Source organism: Vigna unguiculata, chromosome 7 (assembly GCF_004118075.2).
Source record: "Vigna unguiculata cultivar IT97K-499-35 chromosome 7, ASM411807v1, whole genome shotgun sequence".
In the NCBI taxonomy this organism is placed as follows: domain Eukaryota; kingdom Viridiplantae; phylum Streptophyta; class Magnoliopsida; order Fabales; family Fabaceae; genus Vigna; species Vigna unguiculata.
In genome coordinates this window covers 36,473,910-36,489,834 of record NC_040285.1, presented here as the reverse complement: position 1 = coordinate 36,489,834, position 15,925 = coordinate 36,473,910, and the positions used below count along the sequence as shown (strand labels likewise).

Sequence of the window (15,925 nt, the reverse complement as noted above, 5' to 3'; positions counted from 1 at the left end):
GGAAGACATCTAATATTCCAATTTATTCGGTGCACCAAATTGGTGTAAGGTAGACACTTTTAGGTACAAACTACTTCCTTAATGGGAGATGTAACCGCCATGTTATGTGGTATGAGTCCTACTAATCCCACAGTGACAATACATCCAACGAAATTGTAAAATTACTGCGATTACGTTGTATAAGACAACGTCTTCCCAGTAAAGGAAATACCATCATCTGTGCATGCATGGGAAAAAAGGACAGACCCCTTTGAATCTGATACTGAAATACCAGCAACCATTTTCCTTACCGTTGTGATGTCTTCGTCGGTGTCAGTGTGATGTCTATAGCTTCTAACGTATGCTTGAAGAAACAGTAAAGCACCCTGCACAAGGAAACTTGTGTTTGAATTGAACCCCTCATATATGATCCCAAAGTGGCAACTTCTTTTGCTATGTTAGAGTCTTCTACTTCTAACACTAAAAAGAGAAGGATGGTGCTGCCCAAGTTCTATCTGTGTTTCTGGCTTCTCCTTTCTTCCCTTGTGATTCTCTTGATGAACTATCCAGTTAAATGTGACGATGGTGAGTACTATTTGCTCTCTCTTCAATATGCTAATGTTCATTATTGAAAGAAAAGTTTTCTTAGTGAGGATAGATGATTGTCAAATCTCGCATGTCAACATTTTCTGGCTTACTTGCACATTCACGGATATGTGCATACATACTATTGAAGTTATTATGTTGAACCTGCACTTACCTCATCTTAACATTCTTCTGCAGATGAAGAAGACAATCTTTATCAGGGTATCAACAAGTATCGAGCATCAATAAACTTGAAAGCTCTAACAAGGAATGATAATGCAGATTGCCTTGCTGATAAAATAGCTGATCAATTCAAGAAACAACCCTGCACAAATACCACTGGTGCTAACACCGTACCTGGCACTGAGCCTCAGTTTTCCAACTATCCAGACCTCTTATCAAAGTGTCACTTGGCCATTTCCAACACCAGGGGTGGAAATATAATGCCTGTTTGTGTTCCTGGTCTGGTTCCAGGTCTTGTCCTAACTAATTTCACAAAATCTCTCTACTCAGATAGTCTCAATGACACAAAATATACAGGAATTGGTATTGGTTCAGAAGATAATTGGATTGTTGTTGTCTTGACAACAAACACTCCTGCAGGAACCTTTTCTCCCTATACTTCTAATGGTGCCAATTTGATTTCCGGATCTGGATTGTTTTATTGCTCAATCATCTTCTTAATTGGTTACATCTTCCTGTCATGAAACAAAGAGGATGGTCGTTCACAATGCTTTAAGGTTGCAATTTTGTTACCAAAAAAATGTTTGTCAGGTTGAGCTCATTGAAGACAACTGCTTTTTCTAGATGGAATGGACATGCCCTTGTGTAAGTGTTGTTTTGGTATTGTAATTCTATAGAATGCTAGAGGCAAATATAATGCCTGTCATTATTATCAATAATATAATTTTTTAGAGCTTGGCATCTGCCAAATTATACAAAGCCAATTTTAGCATATTCTTCGATGAAAAGCTGTTTTAAGAATTACTCATGACATTCAAATTGCCTTCAGTTTGGGGGAATTCACAGACAGGTATCTTCCAATCATGAGCATTAGAATCCATGTGGACTTTGCGATCTTCTCCTTTACCATCAGAAGTAATGCAGAGCTAAGAACAGTTTTCAATATCTGCGCCTGCAATCCTTTGAAAAACCCCAATACACCTTCTCTTTTCCAAATAGTATAGAGTGCTCCAGAGATTGTCCTCTGTGCCTTCCTCTCAGCTTCTGTACTCTTATCATCATCTGATTCAGCAGCCTGAATCATGACCTTACACCTATCCAAAATTCAAAAATCTTTAATCAGAGAGTCCACAGCTTAGCATAAACATAGAAAACACTATTGTATCACATTAGCTTTTTTGGTTTAGATTGCGCTCCTGAGAAAGTAATGGCATTGATCAGGAAAAATAATGCACAAACTTCTTCGATATAGTGCATGTTTGGTTTCACTTTGGAAACATCCAAAATCAATTCCTAAAATCAATTCATGCTAAAAAATTGTTTGGAGGTACCCAAAATCAATTTCTAAAATCAATTGTAGATGGAAAATTCACACCAAAGAGAAGCAACTCTTTCTAGTTTCTCCATCAACCAAAATTGATTTTCCCATATCAAATAGAATCAATCCTCTCAAAGTGTTTCCAAACACACCCATACAAGAGATCCAAGCCCCAAAACCAACTCGTAGTGGTGTAACCCTTTCTAACCCCTCTTCCTATTTATTCGTAACATACCATTTTTCTTTAACCTACTAAGTTAACTGAACAATGTAACTAACTAGCTAACTCATAGTATCTGTCAGATACATCTCAATCAAGAAAAGACCGTAGATCAGCATAAAATAAAATTGATTTTTTTTTCTTCATTTGCATAATATTACCAGAATCAATAACAGACGTAACGTAACAAACTTTGGGGGAGGGAAAATAATTTAAATTGATCATCCACCTGATAGCTGGGTATGTCAAGCACGTTGCTGCACATTTTGAAACTGCACCAAGCATGAAAGCAGAAAATGCAGAGAGTGCTTCTGGGGATGACTTTGTACCTGTTCTATTGCTTATTTTGCTCTTTAATATTCTCTCTTTCAGCTGATCGTATGCAGTATACTGTCGAGGAAAAAAATCCTTGTCTGAGTTAGGTAATCCTGAACTGAAACCTAATCTGGAAAAACAGTTCCTCTGTGTCTCATTTGTATAAATGCATACTAAAAAAGATACCTGAATGGATGGATTTGTTGTTAAAAGAATGGAAATGGCAAGTCCGTCATATGCCTCACTCCATGTACCCTCTGAAAGAGTCTTCCAGAATCCCTTGGATTTTCCAAATTCACTTGTCTGCATCCGCGAGGATGCTGTATCCAAAGGCTATAATGTACAAGCACAAACTAGTGAAGATTGAGTGCCTAACAATAAGGAAAGGTTAAGTTCGGACAACAATAAATTAATTAGGAATCAGTTTGTTTCTTTTGCAAATATTACATAACAATTTTCTAGAGAGAACACTACATAGTTGGTGATATTCCATTCTTTTTTTTTTCGCTGGATAATGTTCTTGCTATGACATCAACAAAAAAACCTACCCGAATCCCCAACACAACTGCTAAGCTTAGGTGACTCTTTGTTGATCACATACCACAATTGCCAAATATTGACCTTAGTTATAGTTGTCATGTCAACAGAATAATTACCCTAAAAAAAATTCAATTTCATTCTAAGTTAAGAAAAGCTCCCTCAGTTGGCATATTACAGAAAAGCTCAACACATCGAAGTAACTACCAGCAATTTTTCTCAAAAACATAAGTACAATTATGCTTGCCTGTGTTATTACTATTGTAAAGACCCCAGCAGCGGTGGCAACAACCAAATTTGCTGCTGTTCCAATGGACCTGTTTCCACTTCTTTTCAAATACAGCTTCCTAAAGTAACTGTATCCATAGAAATAAATGAACGACGAAATGAAGGACTGAACGTTTTTTGTCCCAAGGCCTTGGTACAGTGATAGCACCTGACGGGTAGCAATTGCTTCCCATAAAACATCAGAAATTCTCCTACACAAGACAGAGCAACAAAATCAAATAAGCACAACTCACTATAAAATTCCTGCTTCCTGGTGTTGCCAGGATAGAAAACATCAAGATAAAAGCAAACCAGCACCTGCAACTTTTGCAATTGGAAAGTTATCATTATCATTGGCTTTCAATATTAAACCAGATTTTCTAGTGCAAGCAGTGACCAACTTTACATGACTTACCCAATTTCCAGTTTTTATTGCTTCATTTTTACCAGATAAAAGGGTTCTATAATCCAAACACACACTTAAACCTAATTTGTTTAATTTTGGCTCATGATCCAGAAAAAAACGCACTTACAAATAATGTCAACTACCACAATAATAAATACTAATAAGCTGCTTATATGGAAATTGGCCAAAAATATCAAAATTACGCTACTAAACTATCACTAGCACACGACAGCCCAACCCATGAACTACAACAAGCACATATATGTCAGAACATAATTAAGTCGAACCCCCAAAATGTTAAAAGGGTGAAGAATGGAACTTGTATTTTCGCTGATGCTGAGCTTGAACTTCAGCTTGATATTTTGTCTTGCAAGTATCAAGAGGGTACAGGACGGTGGTACTAACAAGTGACCCAATGGCACCAGAAGTAGCTTCTGACAGTGATTCCAGATCAAGCTGCATCTTCTTTCTCAACAATCCCAAAAAAACAAAGAAATGATCAAACACAAGTCAATTGAGTAATAAGACACAAAATTTAGACTTGTTGGACAAAAGGGTATTGGGATTTGAAGGATACAAAACAAAAGGTGCTGTCTTTAGGAACTCCCAAGACACCCATGAAGTGAATAAGGAAGGGTATAAGTTGAAGGACAGTAACTTGGTAAGGATTGGGCTGAATATAATGCGAATGTTGAGCTTTCAACCTTCAAACTTGTGTTAGGATACCGTTAATGAGGAAAAGAAACGATATAGACAGGCAATTACTTATCGGATAAAAATAGGTTCCTCCTACCCATTCACAGGATATTTCATGATGTCATATGATAATCACTTGGATAAAATGAATTAAGTTATCATATGCACATAAATAAGTTATAAACTTAAACTATTTTTTTAAGGAATTAAATAGAGGAGTTTCTGGAAAACATGAAGTGTGTGATTCTGTTTAAACATTAGCTCAAGTTATGCTTGCTTTTTTCAAAATAAATTAGGTAAAAATATTTATAAACATTTTTTTACTAAAAAAAAAATCAAACTTAATAATAGTAAAAGAGAGAAAAAGTTAATACTTAATTGAAATTTATATTTCGCAATTGTTAAAACATTTATCCTTTGAAAATATACATTATTTCTGCGTTTTTTAAGATTTAAATATATTTTTAGTTTTTAAAATTTGATGTATTTTTTGTAATTCGTATTAAATTCGATGAATTTTAATTTTAAAAAAATAGAAAGATAAGTTAATTGATTATTATTTAATATGTGATTTTTTATTTATATCCACAATCATACATCGATATATCTTGTCGTGTATATTTTTAATTTTATTTTCACGTATCAAAAGTTTCATTTCAATCAATTTTAATATCCAACATATACATGTATAAAATTAGAGTTGTCAAAACGGATAGTCCGGTTCGATCTATCATAGATTGATCATTTAGTGAGTCAACTCAATTCAATTCACTTATTAGCGAGTCAAAAAATTCAAATCCGACCTGGCCTACCACAGGGGTTGGTGAGTTAAACGGGCTGACTCACGGATTTACTTAATTAAAAAAATATAATTTTTTTCGGTCAAAATTAAATTATAATTATAATTAAAATCTAAATAAATTTTAATACAATCCAAATAAAAAAAAATTAAAAACTACAAATTATCTATGTGTTGGCTAAAAAAAATAATCTAACATGACCCAAATGCAAAGTCTAACTTAAAAAAAACATTTGTGTAACCCTTTATTTGCGAATTGGTGAACCAACCTGGCTCACCACGGTTCAACCCGGGTCAAAAATCAAACCGTGTTGAAATTTGTAAAAAAATTTCAACCCAACCCGATCCGAACACGTGGTGAGCCGGATTCACTCGCGAGTTCCAACCCATTTTGACATCTCTACATAAAGTACGTCAAAACGGTGAAAACCATTTATCTAACTACAAACTTCAAAACAAAAATCTCATTGATCAAAGTGAACAATCACATGTTTAAGATCAGCTGTCAAAATTTTAACACGATCCGACGGTTAACGAAGTGGGAAATTTGAAATTTTTATTTTACCAAAAGGGTGTAGTACAGAAAAACTAGGTAGTGCCCAGGGCAGAAAGTGGCTCCTGATAGTGATAGGGTGGTACCCGGCACCACATGTGCAGTGGCTTCTATTTTGAAACTCCAAAACTAGTGCCCAACACTCCATCAATGTTGCCTAGTGCCATGACAAATCATATAAACTCTTGATTGAGCTTGATTTGTGAAATATGACATTCCTTGAGCTAATCCTTAGTTTAAAACATCTTTATGATAATATATTTCTTGATTTTAGGCTCAACAAATGTCGGATTACTCAAATTGAAGTCTTATAAAGAGAATTTTTTTAGTTCATTCAGAGTCACATACACAATTCAACATATAATTATCAATCTAACCAAACAAAATACATCTAATCATACTCACACCACATTAGATCTATCAATACAAGCAAAGTTATAAAAACACAAATACTAATAAAACACAATATTTAAGCCAACTTCCCGTACTTGACCAAGACGCTCACACAACCCCCAAACAATTCTAAAAATAACAAAATACCTTTAGTTTCACATGATGTTCTATATATACTTTAGAATAATACAAGAACAATCAATATATATCTTTATAATAACCGATAAACAGAAAATCATAAAGAGGGTTAAACCTCACATGCATCTAAAAAAGAGTCACATGAGTTTGTGAAAATTATCACCCTAACAATTTTCGATCTTAAAACAAACAAAAACAAAATATCAATCGTTAAAGAGAAATATTATAATATGAGTATCGTTATCAAATTATATGCATAGTTATTTTTTTCACAAATATTTTTATTGACTGACAAGTTCAATACTGTAAATTACCCTAAACATCCTACTAAAACCTTAACAAGTGACAGATTCACTTATAATATGCCATCTAATAGCATTTTTTTAAACAAATGAAAACACCCAACATAGAAAAGGAACTTTAAAATAGTGGGTCATAAAGTATTGAAATTACGGACATACCATTCATGTGATGGAATGGGGCCATTCAAAAGTCAAAAGAAGATGACCGTTGGGATACACTGTCTAGCAGCGAGCAACCATCATTTTGAAAAACTCAGCATCTGCTTCATTCCTTCCTTTCAAATATTGCATCCGTTCCACTCACGCCAACAACGCCACCCTCACCAAACCCTAGCCACAACCACAGTATGCAAGACTTTTTGGGTTCTATTCGCCGCTCCCTGGTTTTCCGACCCGGGGGCGACGATGCTCCCTTTGCCGGAATCGCCGACAAGCTTGGCTCCGTTATTCGAAAATCGCGAATCGCATTCAAACCTCCTCCTCCTCCCATCCGGTGGCGCAAGGGCGAGTTGATTGGTTCCGGCGCCTTCGGTCACGTCTACATGGGAATGAACCTCGATTCCGGGGAGCTTATTGCCATCAAACAGGTCTATTTCTGTTTCGTCGCTTTTTTTGCTATAATTTTGCTTGATTACGTTCTAATTGTTTAATTTATGGCTTTTTGTTAGGTTTTAATAGCGCCTGGTAGCGCTTATAAGGAGAACACACAGGTAAAAATCCGGTTTCACTTTTACGAGATTTTAGTACTGCTACTGTGCTATAGGTTTGCATTGTTGAGCTTCGTAGAAGTGTTTTCAGAGGTCTTGGTGTGGAATGAAATGCTCTTGTTTTGTGTAATCTGGTTGATGTTCTACGTGATGATTGATAGAAATTCTCTTTATGCCCTGTGGAGTTAGGCTAATATTCGGGAGCTCGAAGAAGAAGTTAAGCTTCTCAAGAATCTTAAGCATCCAAATATTGTTGTGAGTGTGGTCTTATTACTCGAATAAGAGTACTTTGATTCCTTGGTGTTCAATAATGTAGTAAGTGCTTTTCCCCCTCCATTTTGTTATTTATTTATTTATTATGATAGAGATACTTGGGAACTGCGAGAGAGGAGAACTCCGTAAATATTCTGCTGGAGTTCGTACCTGGTGGTTCTATCTCATCACTTTTGGGGAAATTTGGATCCTTCCCCGAATCCGTAAGTGATATTCAATTATTACTTTATGAAGCGTAATAAGATTTTATCGCGTTGTAATTCTATGGTTGCTTAATCTTCAATTTTTTATTTTTTTTTTAAGGTTATAAGAATGTATACGAAACAGCTTTTACTGGGCCTTGAATACCTTCACAATAATGGGATTATTCACAGAGATATTAAGGTACCGTGCTCTTGCTTTTACTTTTACTTCTAAAAGATTCTCTGCTTTGGTGCCTCTCTTTATCCTTTTGGTCGTTGTTGGATACAGGGAGCCAACATTCTAGTTGATAACAAAGGGTGCATTAAACTTGCAGACTTTGGTGCATCCAAGAAAGTTGTTGAACTGGTATGGTACTGTTGACGTTATTAGTTCTTTATGATATTTTTAGTTTCTTGGGTTACGTCGCCATCATTTCTGAATTTGTGTATATATAGGCTACTATTAATGGTGCAAAATCAATGAAGGGCACGCCACATTGGATGTCCCCTGAAGTTATTCTACAAACAGGACATACAATGTAAGTGTATAATACTAAAAAGATTATCATCCTAGCACGGTCAAGTATTTTCTAAGATTCATTTGTCCCAATAAATGTTTCCAAAAGGAAATAGTTTTGTGTGATATGGACAGGAAGGAAAGACTTATCTGTTTTGAGAGGTGGTTATAGAGGAACTCTCAGATTGTATTCATATTCATAGTGAGGCTGACTGTTATGCCATTGTTTTTGAATCGTCAGTTGCTGAACTAATTTTTGAATTGTGAATCATAGTTTATCCAATTGTAAGATTTACAAACAGTGGAAAGTTACTTCAAATATTATACAGACTGTATATAGTGTTCAACGTAAAAATATTAAACTAGAAATAGATGAAAAGAAAACCTAGGAAAAAATCTTTAAAACAAATTTATCAGTTATATCTGAGATTCTGAAACTTCTATTTTGGAAGAAAGGAAACAAAACAATTAAATAGCTAATTCGACTTACATGCATTAAATGATTGAGTGACAAAAAAAAAAAGCTAGGAATAATCAAATAGGTTTAAGTAACAATATAAGCTTATATAGCTTTCAATTTTTTTTTTTTTTATGAGAATTGCAAAATGAAAAGTAAAAGAAAGAAGAAAAAATATGAATGGTTGAATCATGTTATTCATATCCATGATACAAAATTGTACACATTCAGTCATGTATTGTGATATACAAAGTTGAATGATTTGATTTATGAATAATAGTAGGATTCAAATAATTTGGAATGGGTTAATAAAAGGGTATATTACACATACTTCTTTTTGTTTGCCCCTCAAGTTTTTCCTTTTATTATAAGGAATAACAACTTTGTATTTTGTTCAATTGATAATTAAATTTGAGCCTTCAAAATAGTGAATTCTAGAAATTAGGCTCACTTGTAAAGCCAATATCTCTGAAAACTGTTAAGTCTTGATATTTTCTTGTAAAGCCTAACTCGATTTGACGACTTAACTATCTATCATTATAAGATTATCCTACATAATGTGGTACTCCTAATATTGTCACCCCATCTAAGAGATGCTGTTCACGATAACTTTCACCCTATTGACATGAACCTGATTTGATGACTTTATTATCTATTAGTATTTGGTTTGCACCAATCTAACTTCACTCCCAACCTCTAATCAACATATAACCTGTTTAAGGATCTACATTATGGACTAAGCTTCTATATGTAATGGTTTTGAGTTTTCTTAAATTGTTTGTGGCTCATGAAGTATGCTGTTAAATCTTTTCTTTTTCCTTTCATTTTGATGGAAATGAATTCAGAAAAAGAAACATGAGTTTAAAATTATAGAATGAATTATGTGACGCCTTTCTTTTTTTTAGAAACATGTGGGTTTTAGCCATTGTGAAGGCATTCTACTGGTCCGGTGAAAGCTTGGTTTGATTTTCTTAAAATTGCTACTGGCTTGTGACTTATGTGTTTAAACATTTTTTCTTTCTTTTCATTTTGTTGGAAATGACTTTGAGAAAAAAAATAATGAGTTTTAAATTATAGAAAAAATTGAATCTTTCTTTAAGAAGCATGCGAATTTCAACCATTGTGAAGGCACTCTAAAGGTCTAGTGAAATCCTAGTAAACAGACAAGTGTCGGCCTTCTAATGCAAATTATGGAATTGTGTTTCATTATGCATGTTTAAATTGTGGAAAGTCTTAACTGGGCGACAAAAATGACGTTTTATGATTTCTCATAGACGTATATGGTGCTATTTTTTTTTTGTCATTTTGGTCATTAAATTTGATTTGAGATATTAGCTATTCTTTGTGACAAAATCTAACTTGTGATTTTTAAGCTCCACTGATATATGGAGTGTTGCATGCACCGTGATAGAGATGGCCACAGGGAAGCCTCCATGGAGTCAACAGTATCCCCAAGAGGTAATGAAAGCCTCACCTAACTTATTAATCTAGTTTTATTATCAACTTTCACTTGTTAATATCCGTGTGAGTGCATATGCATGTAATGGGTTCAATAACATGCTTTCACTTAAACTTCTCTTTTTCTTAGGTTTCAGCTATTTTCTATATCGGGACAACTAAATCTCATCCACCCATACCTGAACATCTGTCTGCTGAGGCCGAAGACTTTTTGCTGAAATGTTTCCACAAGTACATACATACAATGCTTTTACCATTATGATGATTCTATTTTATTCTAATTAGTGATTCAATTTGAATTTTAGATTAAGAGTGCTAATTTATTTTGATGATTTGACTTTTAATCACTATGCATTAATTTGTGGTGACAGGGAGCCAGATTTAAGGCCTTCTGCATCAGAGTTGTTACAGGTATTTTAAACATTTTCCCTAACTTACACAATATCAACCATCATGACAAAATATCAAGCTTGTAATTGAGAGATGACTCATTGACTCAGAGAAATTAATGCTCTTGTTTACTTGATTTTATAAAAATTGAACTAAATGGGTGAGATTACATATGGTTTTGGTTCAACTATGCATCAAGATGCCAATTATGGAAATTAACTTGAAGGGAGAACAATGAAACCTATAACTAATGGTTAAGCTAACAAACAATCAACTATGAACCCCCCCCCCAAGTGAGAGGTGAAGGTTCAGAGTTCTCAACTTGGATATGGGTTCATGATATTATACTTCTAACAATCTTCAGTGATTTTTGATAGTATGGGGACTGTCAAGCTTTTGGTCCATTGCTTCTATTGCACATATTAGTAATGATTTTGTCGGCATCTCTCAATCTTTAAGCCCCTGGGTCCTTGATTTTAGAGTCATCGACCATATAACTAGTAATAAATGTTCTTGCACAATATGCTCTTGTAGAATCTGCTTCTGCTAACATTAAATCATTAACAATCTTCAACAGTTTCCTTTAATGGTATGGGGACCTCGAAGCCTCTTTCTAATTGGTAATGATTTTGTCAGCGTCTCTCACTCTTTGAACTCCTGGGTCCTTGATTCTGGGTTCAATAATCATATAATCAGTAGTAAATCTTATTTTTCTTCTCTTTGTACTTTTGGTTATTTACCTTCCCCCTCATCCTATTCATAATATTTTATATGGCTCCCTTTAATCTATTGTCTCAGTTGCAAAATCCAAGTCTTGATAAGTTTTGCAATAATTAACATCTAGTTTTTCCAAGTTAAAATCCTTGTTTTTGTGTGTTATTTCAGTTAGGTAAGCACAATCATAGTTCTTTTTTTAGTCACACTATTAGTAGTGAGGTTTCGTCCTCTTTTTGCTTTAGTCCATTTTTATGTATGAGGACCAAGTCGTATTCCTGAAACCTAGTCTTTTCCAAAGACAACCAATTTTCTCCTTAGTGCGCTAATAGCATATCAAGGTTTTGTAAACAAGAGAAAACTCATGAACTCAGAAAGTGAACTCTTGTTAATTGATTTCAATAAAAATAAACTGAATGAATTATTACACATGATTTTGGTTAAAAAATACATCAATCCACCAATAGCTGAAGTTAGCTAAAAGCTATAACAAAAATAAATAACAGTTAAATTTACAACTAGCCCAAGTGTGGAACATTCATTTGAATTTGTTTACTTATCTTTTCCTTCAAAGTTACTGTAGTGATTCTGCCTTATTTATCATCTGCAGCATCCGTTCATCACCTCTGAATATCATGGATCTCATTCAATCTTACGCAGTTCAATCAGGGTTAGTGTCCAAGCTGTGAGTATATATGATGCACACCATAACTTGCTTTTCATCAACTGTTTATTTTTCCTATCACAGGATTCTTGCAATAAGATGGCAACATATGGAATGAACTCTAGAACCTTGTAAGTACATCTGTTTTTGGTGAAACTTCTTTCGGGCATGGATGATCAACTAATATCATATTGGTTTTGCAGCTTGGATTCTGTCCAGGGATCAACTTGCACTGGCTTGAAGGATGTTTGTCAGATAGATAGCATAAAGTTCTCAACTGTGTATCATAAAGCAGATTCCTACCAGAGAGCAGACAACAATGATGATGACATGTGTCTGATAGATGAAGATGATTTTTTGATTGGTTCACCAGTAAAATCTGAATCTCTATTAGCTTCTGATGATACGAAGGTGTCATGTTTGCTTTATCTTCCCCTGTTTTAGATGTTTCCATTTATGATTAGTAATTTTTTAACTCTGAGCTGATCAATTTGCTTGAATAGAGTTGCAATCCTTCGAGCAAACCTGCGGATGATCATCTTTGCAATTTTAATGAAACCCAATATTTAGAGAAAAACAGACCATACTTGTCATTTTCAAGTGAGCCTCTAGGAACTGAAGATGATGAAGAAGTTACTGAATGTAAAATTAGAGACTTCCTTGATACTAAGGTTCTATTTTAATTCAAGACCATATATTTGTTGACTCTCAGTATAGCATTACTCAATGGTTGTTACCTTTGTATTTTGTTTTCTTTTTTCTTTAAATCTAGCATTGTTAAGATTAGAAACATTTTTTTTAATTTTATTTTAATGTCTTACAATAGGCCCTTGAACTGAAGAAGCTTCAAACACCTCTTTATGAAGAATTCTTTAGCATATCAAATGCAGCCGTTGCTCCTACTTCCTTTGCAAAGAGTAAAGTTATATCGGGTGTCCCAAATGTAACATCAAAACTCAGATCGCCTAGTCAGGCTTGGAGACGGTTCTCAATGGTTGGCAGTGCTACCGTAGCAAGCCCTGGAAGTCATACCAAATACCGATCGAAGCATAATGGTGCTCACTGTCAACCTTTGCAGGAAATTCAGCCATCTGAGCTTAATGAATTAAAGGAGACTCTTCATGACGCTGAGCTGGAATCATCTAGTGCAAGGTACGTATCTGGTGCTTGATAGTAAATGCAATTTTATGGAGAAAACTTACATTCAGCACTATAGGTACTGTTTGTATTGGTCTCTATATAGATTTGGAGTTTTACCTCAGTAATCTGCCTAATATATAATTTTATTAAATGCATCGCATGTTACGGAAATAAAACACCGAATCTGCATAATAAATTACCACCTATGATACTGTATATATGTTCTGTCCTTTTATTTGTTCTGCCCGTATGTGGAAATGGGACTCAAATTATTTTGATCTGCAGCTCAAACTTCTCGGAGAGACAAAGGAAATGGAAAGAAGAATTGGCTGAAGAGCTAGAGTGGAAACGAGGCAAGTTTTCTCTTTTTACCAATTTTAAAATGGCCTTTACTTCTTTTTTTCTTTCTTCTTTTTGCACGTATGAGGGCTGGTGTATTTTTCCATTTGGAACATATAAAATCATCTTTAAAAAGAGTATATATTCCTTTCCTGGCATTTGGTCAGCTGCAAGATGAGCAACAAGCCCTGCTCCCTTCCTAACCAATCCAATTATACTTTTGTGGGTTAGATTGGGTTGAGTTATTTAATGTCTCCAATTAGAGTTGGTTTGAGGAATAGATTTATGAATTTCAAACCTGATTGAACCCAACTACATAATAAATAAATATATGATTTTTCTAATAATTTTACTATAAAAAATCAATTCTATGTTTTTATCATGTTAATATTATTTTTGTATGTTATAATTATTCTTGTTATCTTATAATCAGAAACATTGAAAATATTTATTTTGAGGTGTTTTTTTTCTTCAGAGGTAATATTTTTTTAAAAATATTTCAACTTGATAATACAATCCAGTTATAATTAAGTTGGATTGGATCCAGCTGCTAAAAAGAGGTAAACTTGATTCAATTGAATTTAATTGGATTGATAAAAAATTAGATTAAATCTGGTTTAATGGACCACTTAACCCCTTATGCAAATGCTGAATAGCACTTGGAAATGTCCATTACAAATGGACTTGGGCTTGTCCTATGGAACTCTCATTGAGAGTTTAAGGACATTGATATCTTTTAACCCAAAGTATGGTCCAAACACATTTTCAATTAAAATTAGCTAGAGTAAAGGTGAGGCCATTTCCATTTCTTCCTGCACTTCCATTGTCTCAACCTGCACCCTCATAATTTTTTTTTTATTCTGAATTTTATATTTCGGAATTTAAAATAAAAAAATTCTATCTGGATGGGACACTGGAATACAATTTCTGTATGCGAGACTGTGATTTCCAAAATAAATTATATTTTAGATTGTATATTCGGAAATATAAAAAAAATGTATTTTAGCTTGTAAATTTTGGAATATAAGATTTTAATTTCAGATTACACAATCCAAAATATAATAATTTATTTGAAGAAATTTATGGAAGTGCAGGAAGAAACTGCCTAAAGTTATATTAGGGAAATCCTCCTAGAGGTTATATTGGAGGTGCTCACCTGCTCGAGCCTTCCAACTTTTAATATGTACCATTGTAATTTCCCGCACAACATTTCTTCAGCATTTATCTTTTCTATGTCTAGTTACAAATACCTGTTGAAGTTTTACATTTGTGAATTACCCATCATAACTTTATTTTATTTTATTTTTTAAATCCATCCCAACTTTAAACCTTTACTTCGTTCTATTTTTTCCATTTTCCTCATGGATCCCTACTTGCTAATAAAATAGCATCTATTTGGAATTTGTCCTTATTATTTCATGTTACAAAACATTTTACTCTTATAAATACCATCCGAACTTCAAGCATCTTAGCTTTACACTATTTTCATCAATCATTTTACATTGTTAACAGCAAACATTTCATTATGTTTATTTTTTCCTCTAACCAAATGCTAATTTTGTACCTTGGAGATAGTTAGTAATAGTAATAAAATTTTGGGAAATGTGTGAACGAATAACTAAATTGCCAAAAGTCTAAAGGTTAAAGCAGGTGCCCTCATTATTGCTAGAAAACGATTCGTCGGGGCTTATTTTCTTTCTTTTGATTGCTAGGAAATCAAATCCAGATATTCCTATTTGGAAAGCAACCCCTATGGCACATGTTTGTACATTAAAGTTTGCTTAATCTTAAACTATTCCTGACATTAAGTATATTTCAGAGATGATGCGTCGGGCCGGAACTGGAGGAAAAATTACATCTCCAAAGGATCGCTGATTTTATGAAGACTGATGATTTGCTCATTGTTTTTTCACTAGGCTACTGACTTCCTATTCATCTTGACATTTTACTACAGGGAGAGAGAAGAAAGCGTTTTCCCTTGGAGAAGTCATATGTAATCTTGCAATGTCATCAAGTAAGATGTTGCAATAGGAAATATTTTGTCAATTCAATGTAATATAGCGGGATATGCATTATAGAGTGTACTGAGTTATGTATAAAACATATATATAATGGAAATATGCAAAGAGAATTAAGTCTGAGTACCCAGTTGGGTATAAAATATATATAATGCTTGCCATTTATATATTTTATTAGGGTTAAAATATATATAATGCTTGCCATTTATATATTTTATTAGGGTTAAAATATATATAATGCTTGCCATTTATATATTTTATTAGGGTTAAAATATATATAATGCTTGCCATTTATTTTCTAATTGATTGTTTGACAGGTGAAAAATTAGATACGTTTGACTAACAAAATAACATAAGCTGGGAGCATTCTTTTTC

At 33.8% G+C, this 15,925-nt stretch overlaps 3 protein-coding genes across 3 annotated transcripts; 2 read left to right on the top strand and 1 right to left on the bottom strand.

The window, feature by feature from the left end:
• The first annotated feature begins 204 nt into the window (after positions 1-204).
• On the top strand, positions 205-1,490 carry LOC114192023 (uncharacterized GPI-anchored protein At3g06035-like). The gene is made up of 2 exons (XM_028081561.1): positions 205-564; positions 763-1,490. The coding sequence occupies exons 1-2, from the start codon at positions 435-437 to the stop codon at positions 1,269-1,271; spliced, it is 639 nt and encodes a 212-aa protein (XP_027937362.1). The 5' UTR covers positions 205-434; the 3' UTR covers positions 1,272-1,490.
• Positions 1,427-4,591, bottom strand: LOC114192022 (peroxisomal adenine nucleotide carrier 1-like). The gene is made up of 5 exons (XM_028081560.1): positions 4,130-4,591; positions 3,385-3,616; positions 2,787-2,933; positions 2,515-2,675; positions 1,427-1,841 (listed from the first exon to the last, which is right to left on the bottom strand). The coding sequence occupies exons 1-5, from the start codon at positions 4,270-4,272 to the stop codon at positions 1,562-1,564; spliced, it is 963 nt and encodes a 320-aa protein (XP_027937361.1). The 5' UTR covers positions 4,273-4,591; the 3' UTR covers positions 1,427-1,561.
• Positions 4,592-6,923: 2,332 nt separating this feature from the next.
• Positions 6,924-15,697, top strand: LOC114190318 (mitogen-activated protein kinase kinase kinase NPK1-like). The gene is made up of 17 exons (XM_028079150.1): positions 6,924-7,278; positions 7,360-7,401; positions 7,588-7,653; positions 7,764-7,874; positions 7,975-8,055; positions 8,143-8,220; positions 8,310-8,392; positions 10,201-10,285; positions 10,416-10,516; positions 10,657-10,696; positions 12,000-12,059; positions 12,138-12,184; positions 12,257-12,464; positions 12,557-12,724; positions 12,880-13,205; positions 13,479-13,546; positions 15,352-15,697. The coding sequence occupies exons 1-17, from the start codon at positions 7,039-7,041 to the stop codon at positions 15,405-15,407; spliced, it is 1,860 nt and encodes a 619-aa protein (XP_027934951.1). The 5' UTR covers positions 6,924-7,038; the 3' UTR covers positions 15,408-15,697.
• The last annotated feature ends 228 nt before the right edge of the window (positions 15,698-15,925 follow it).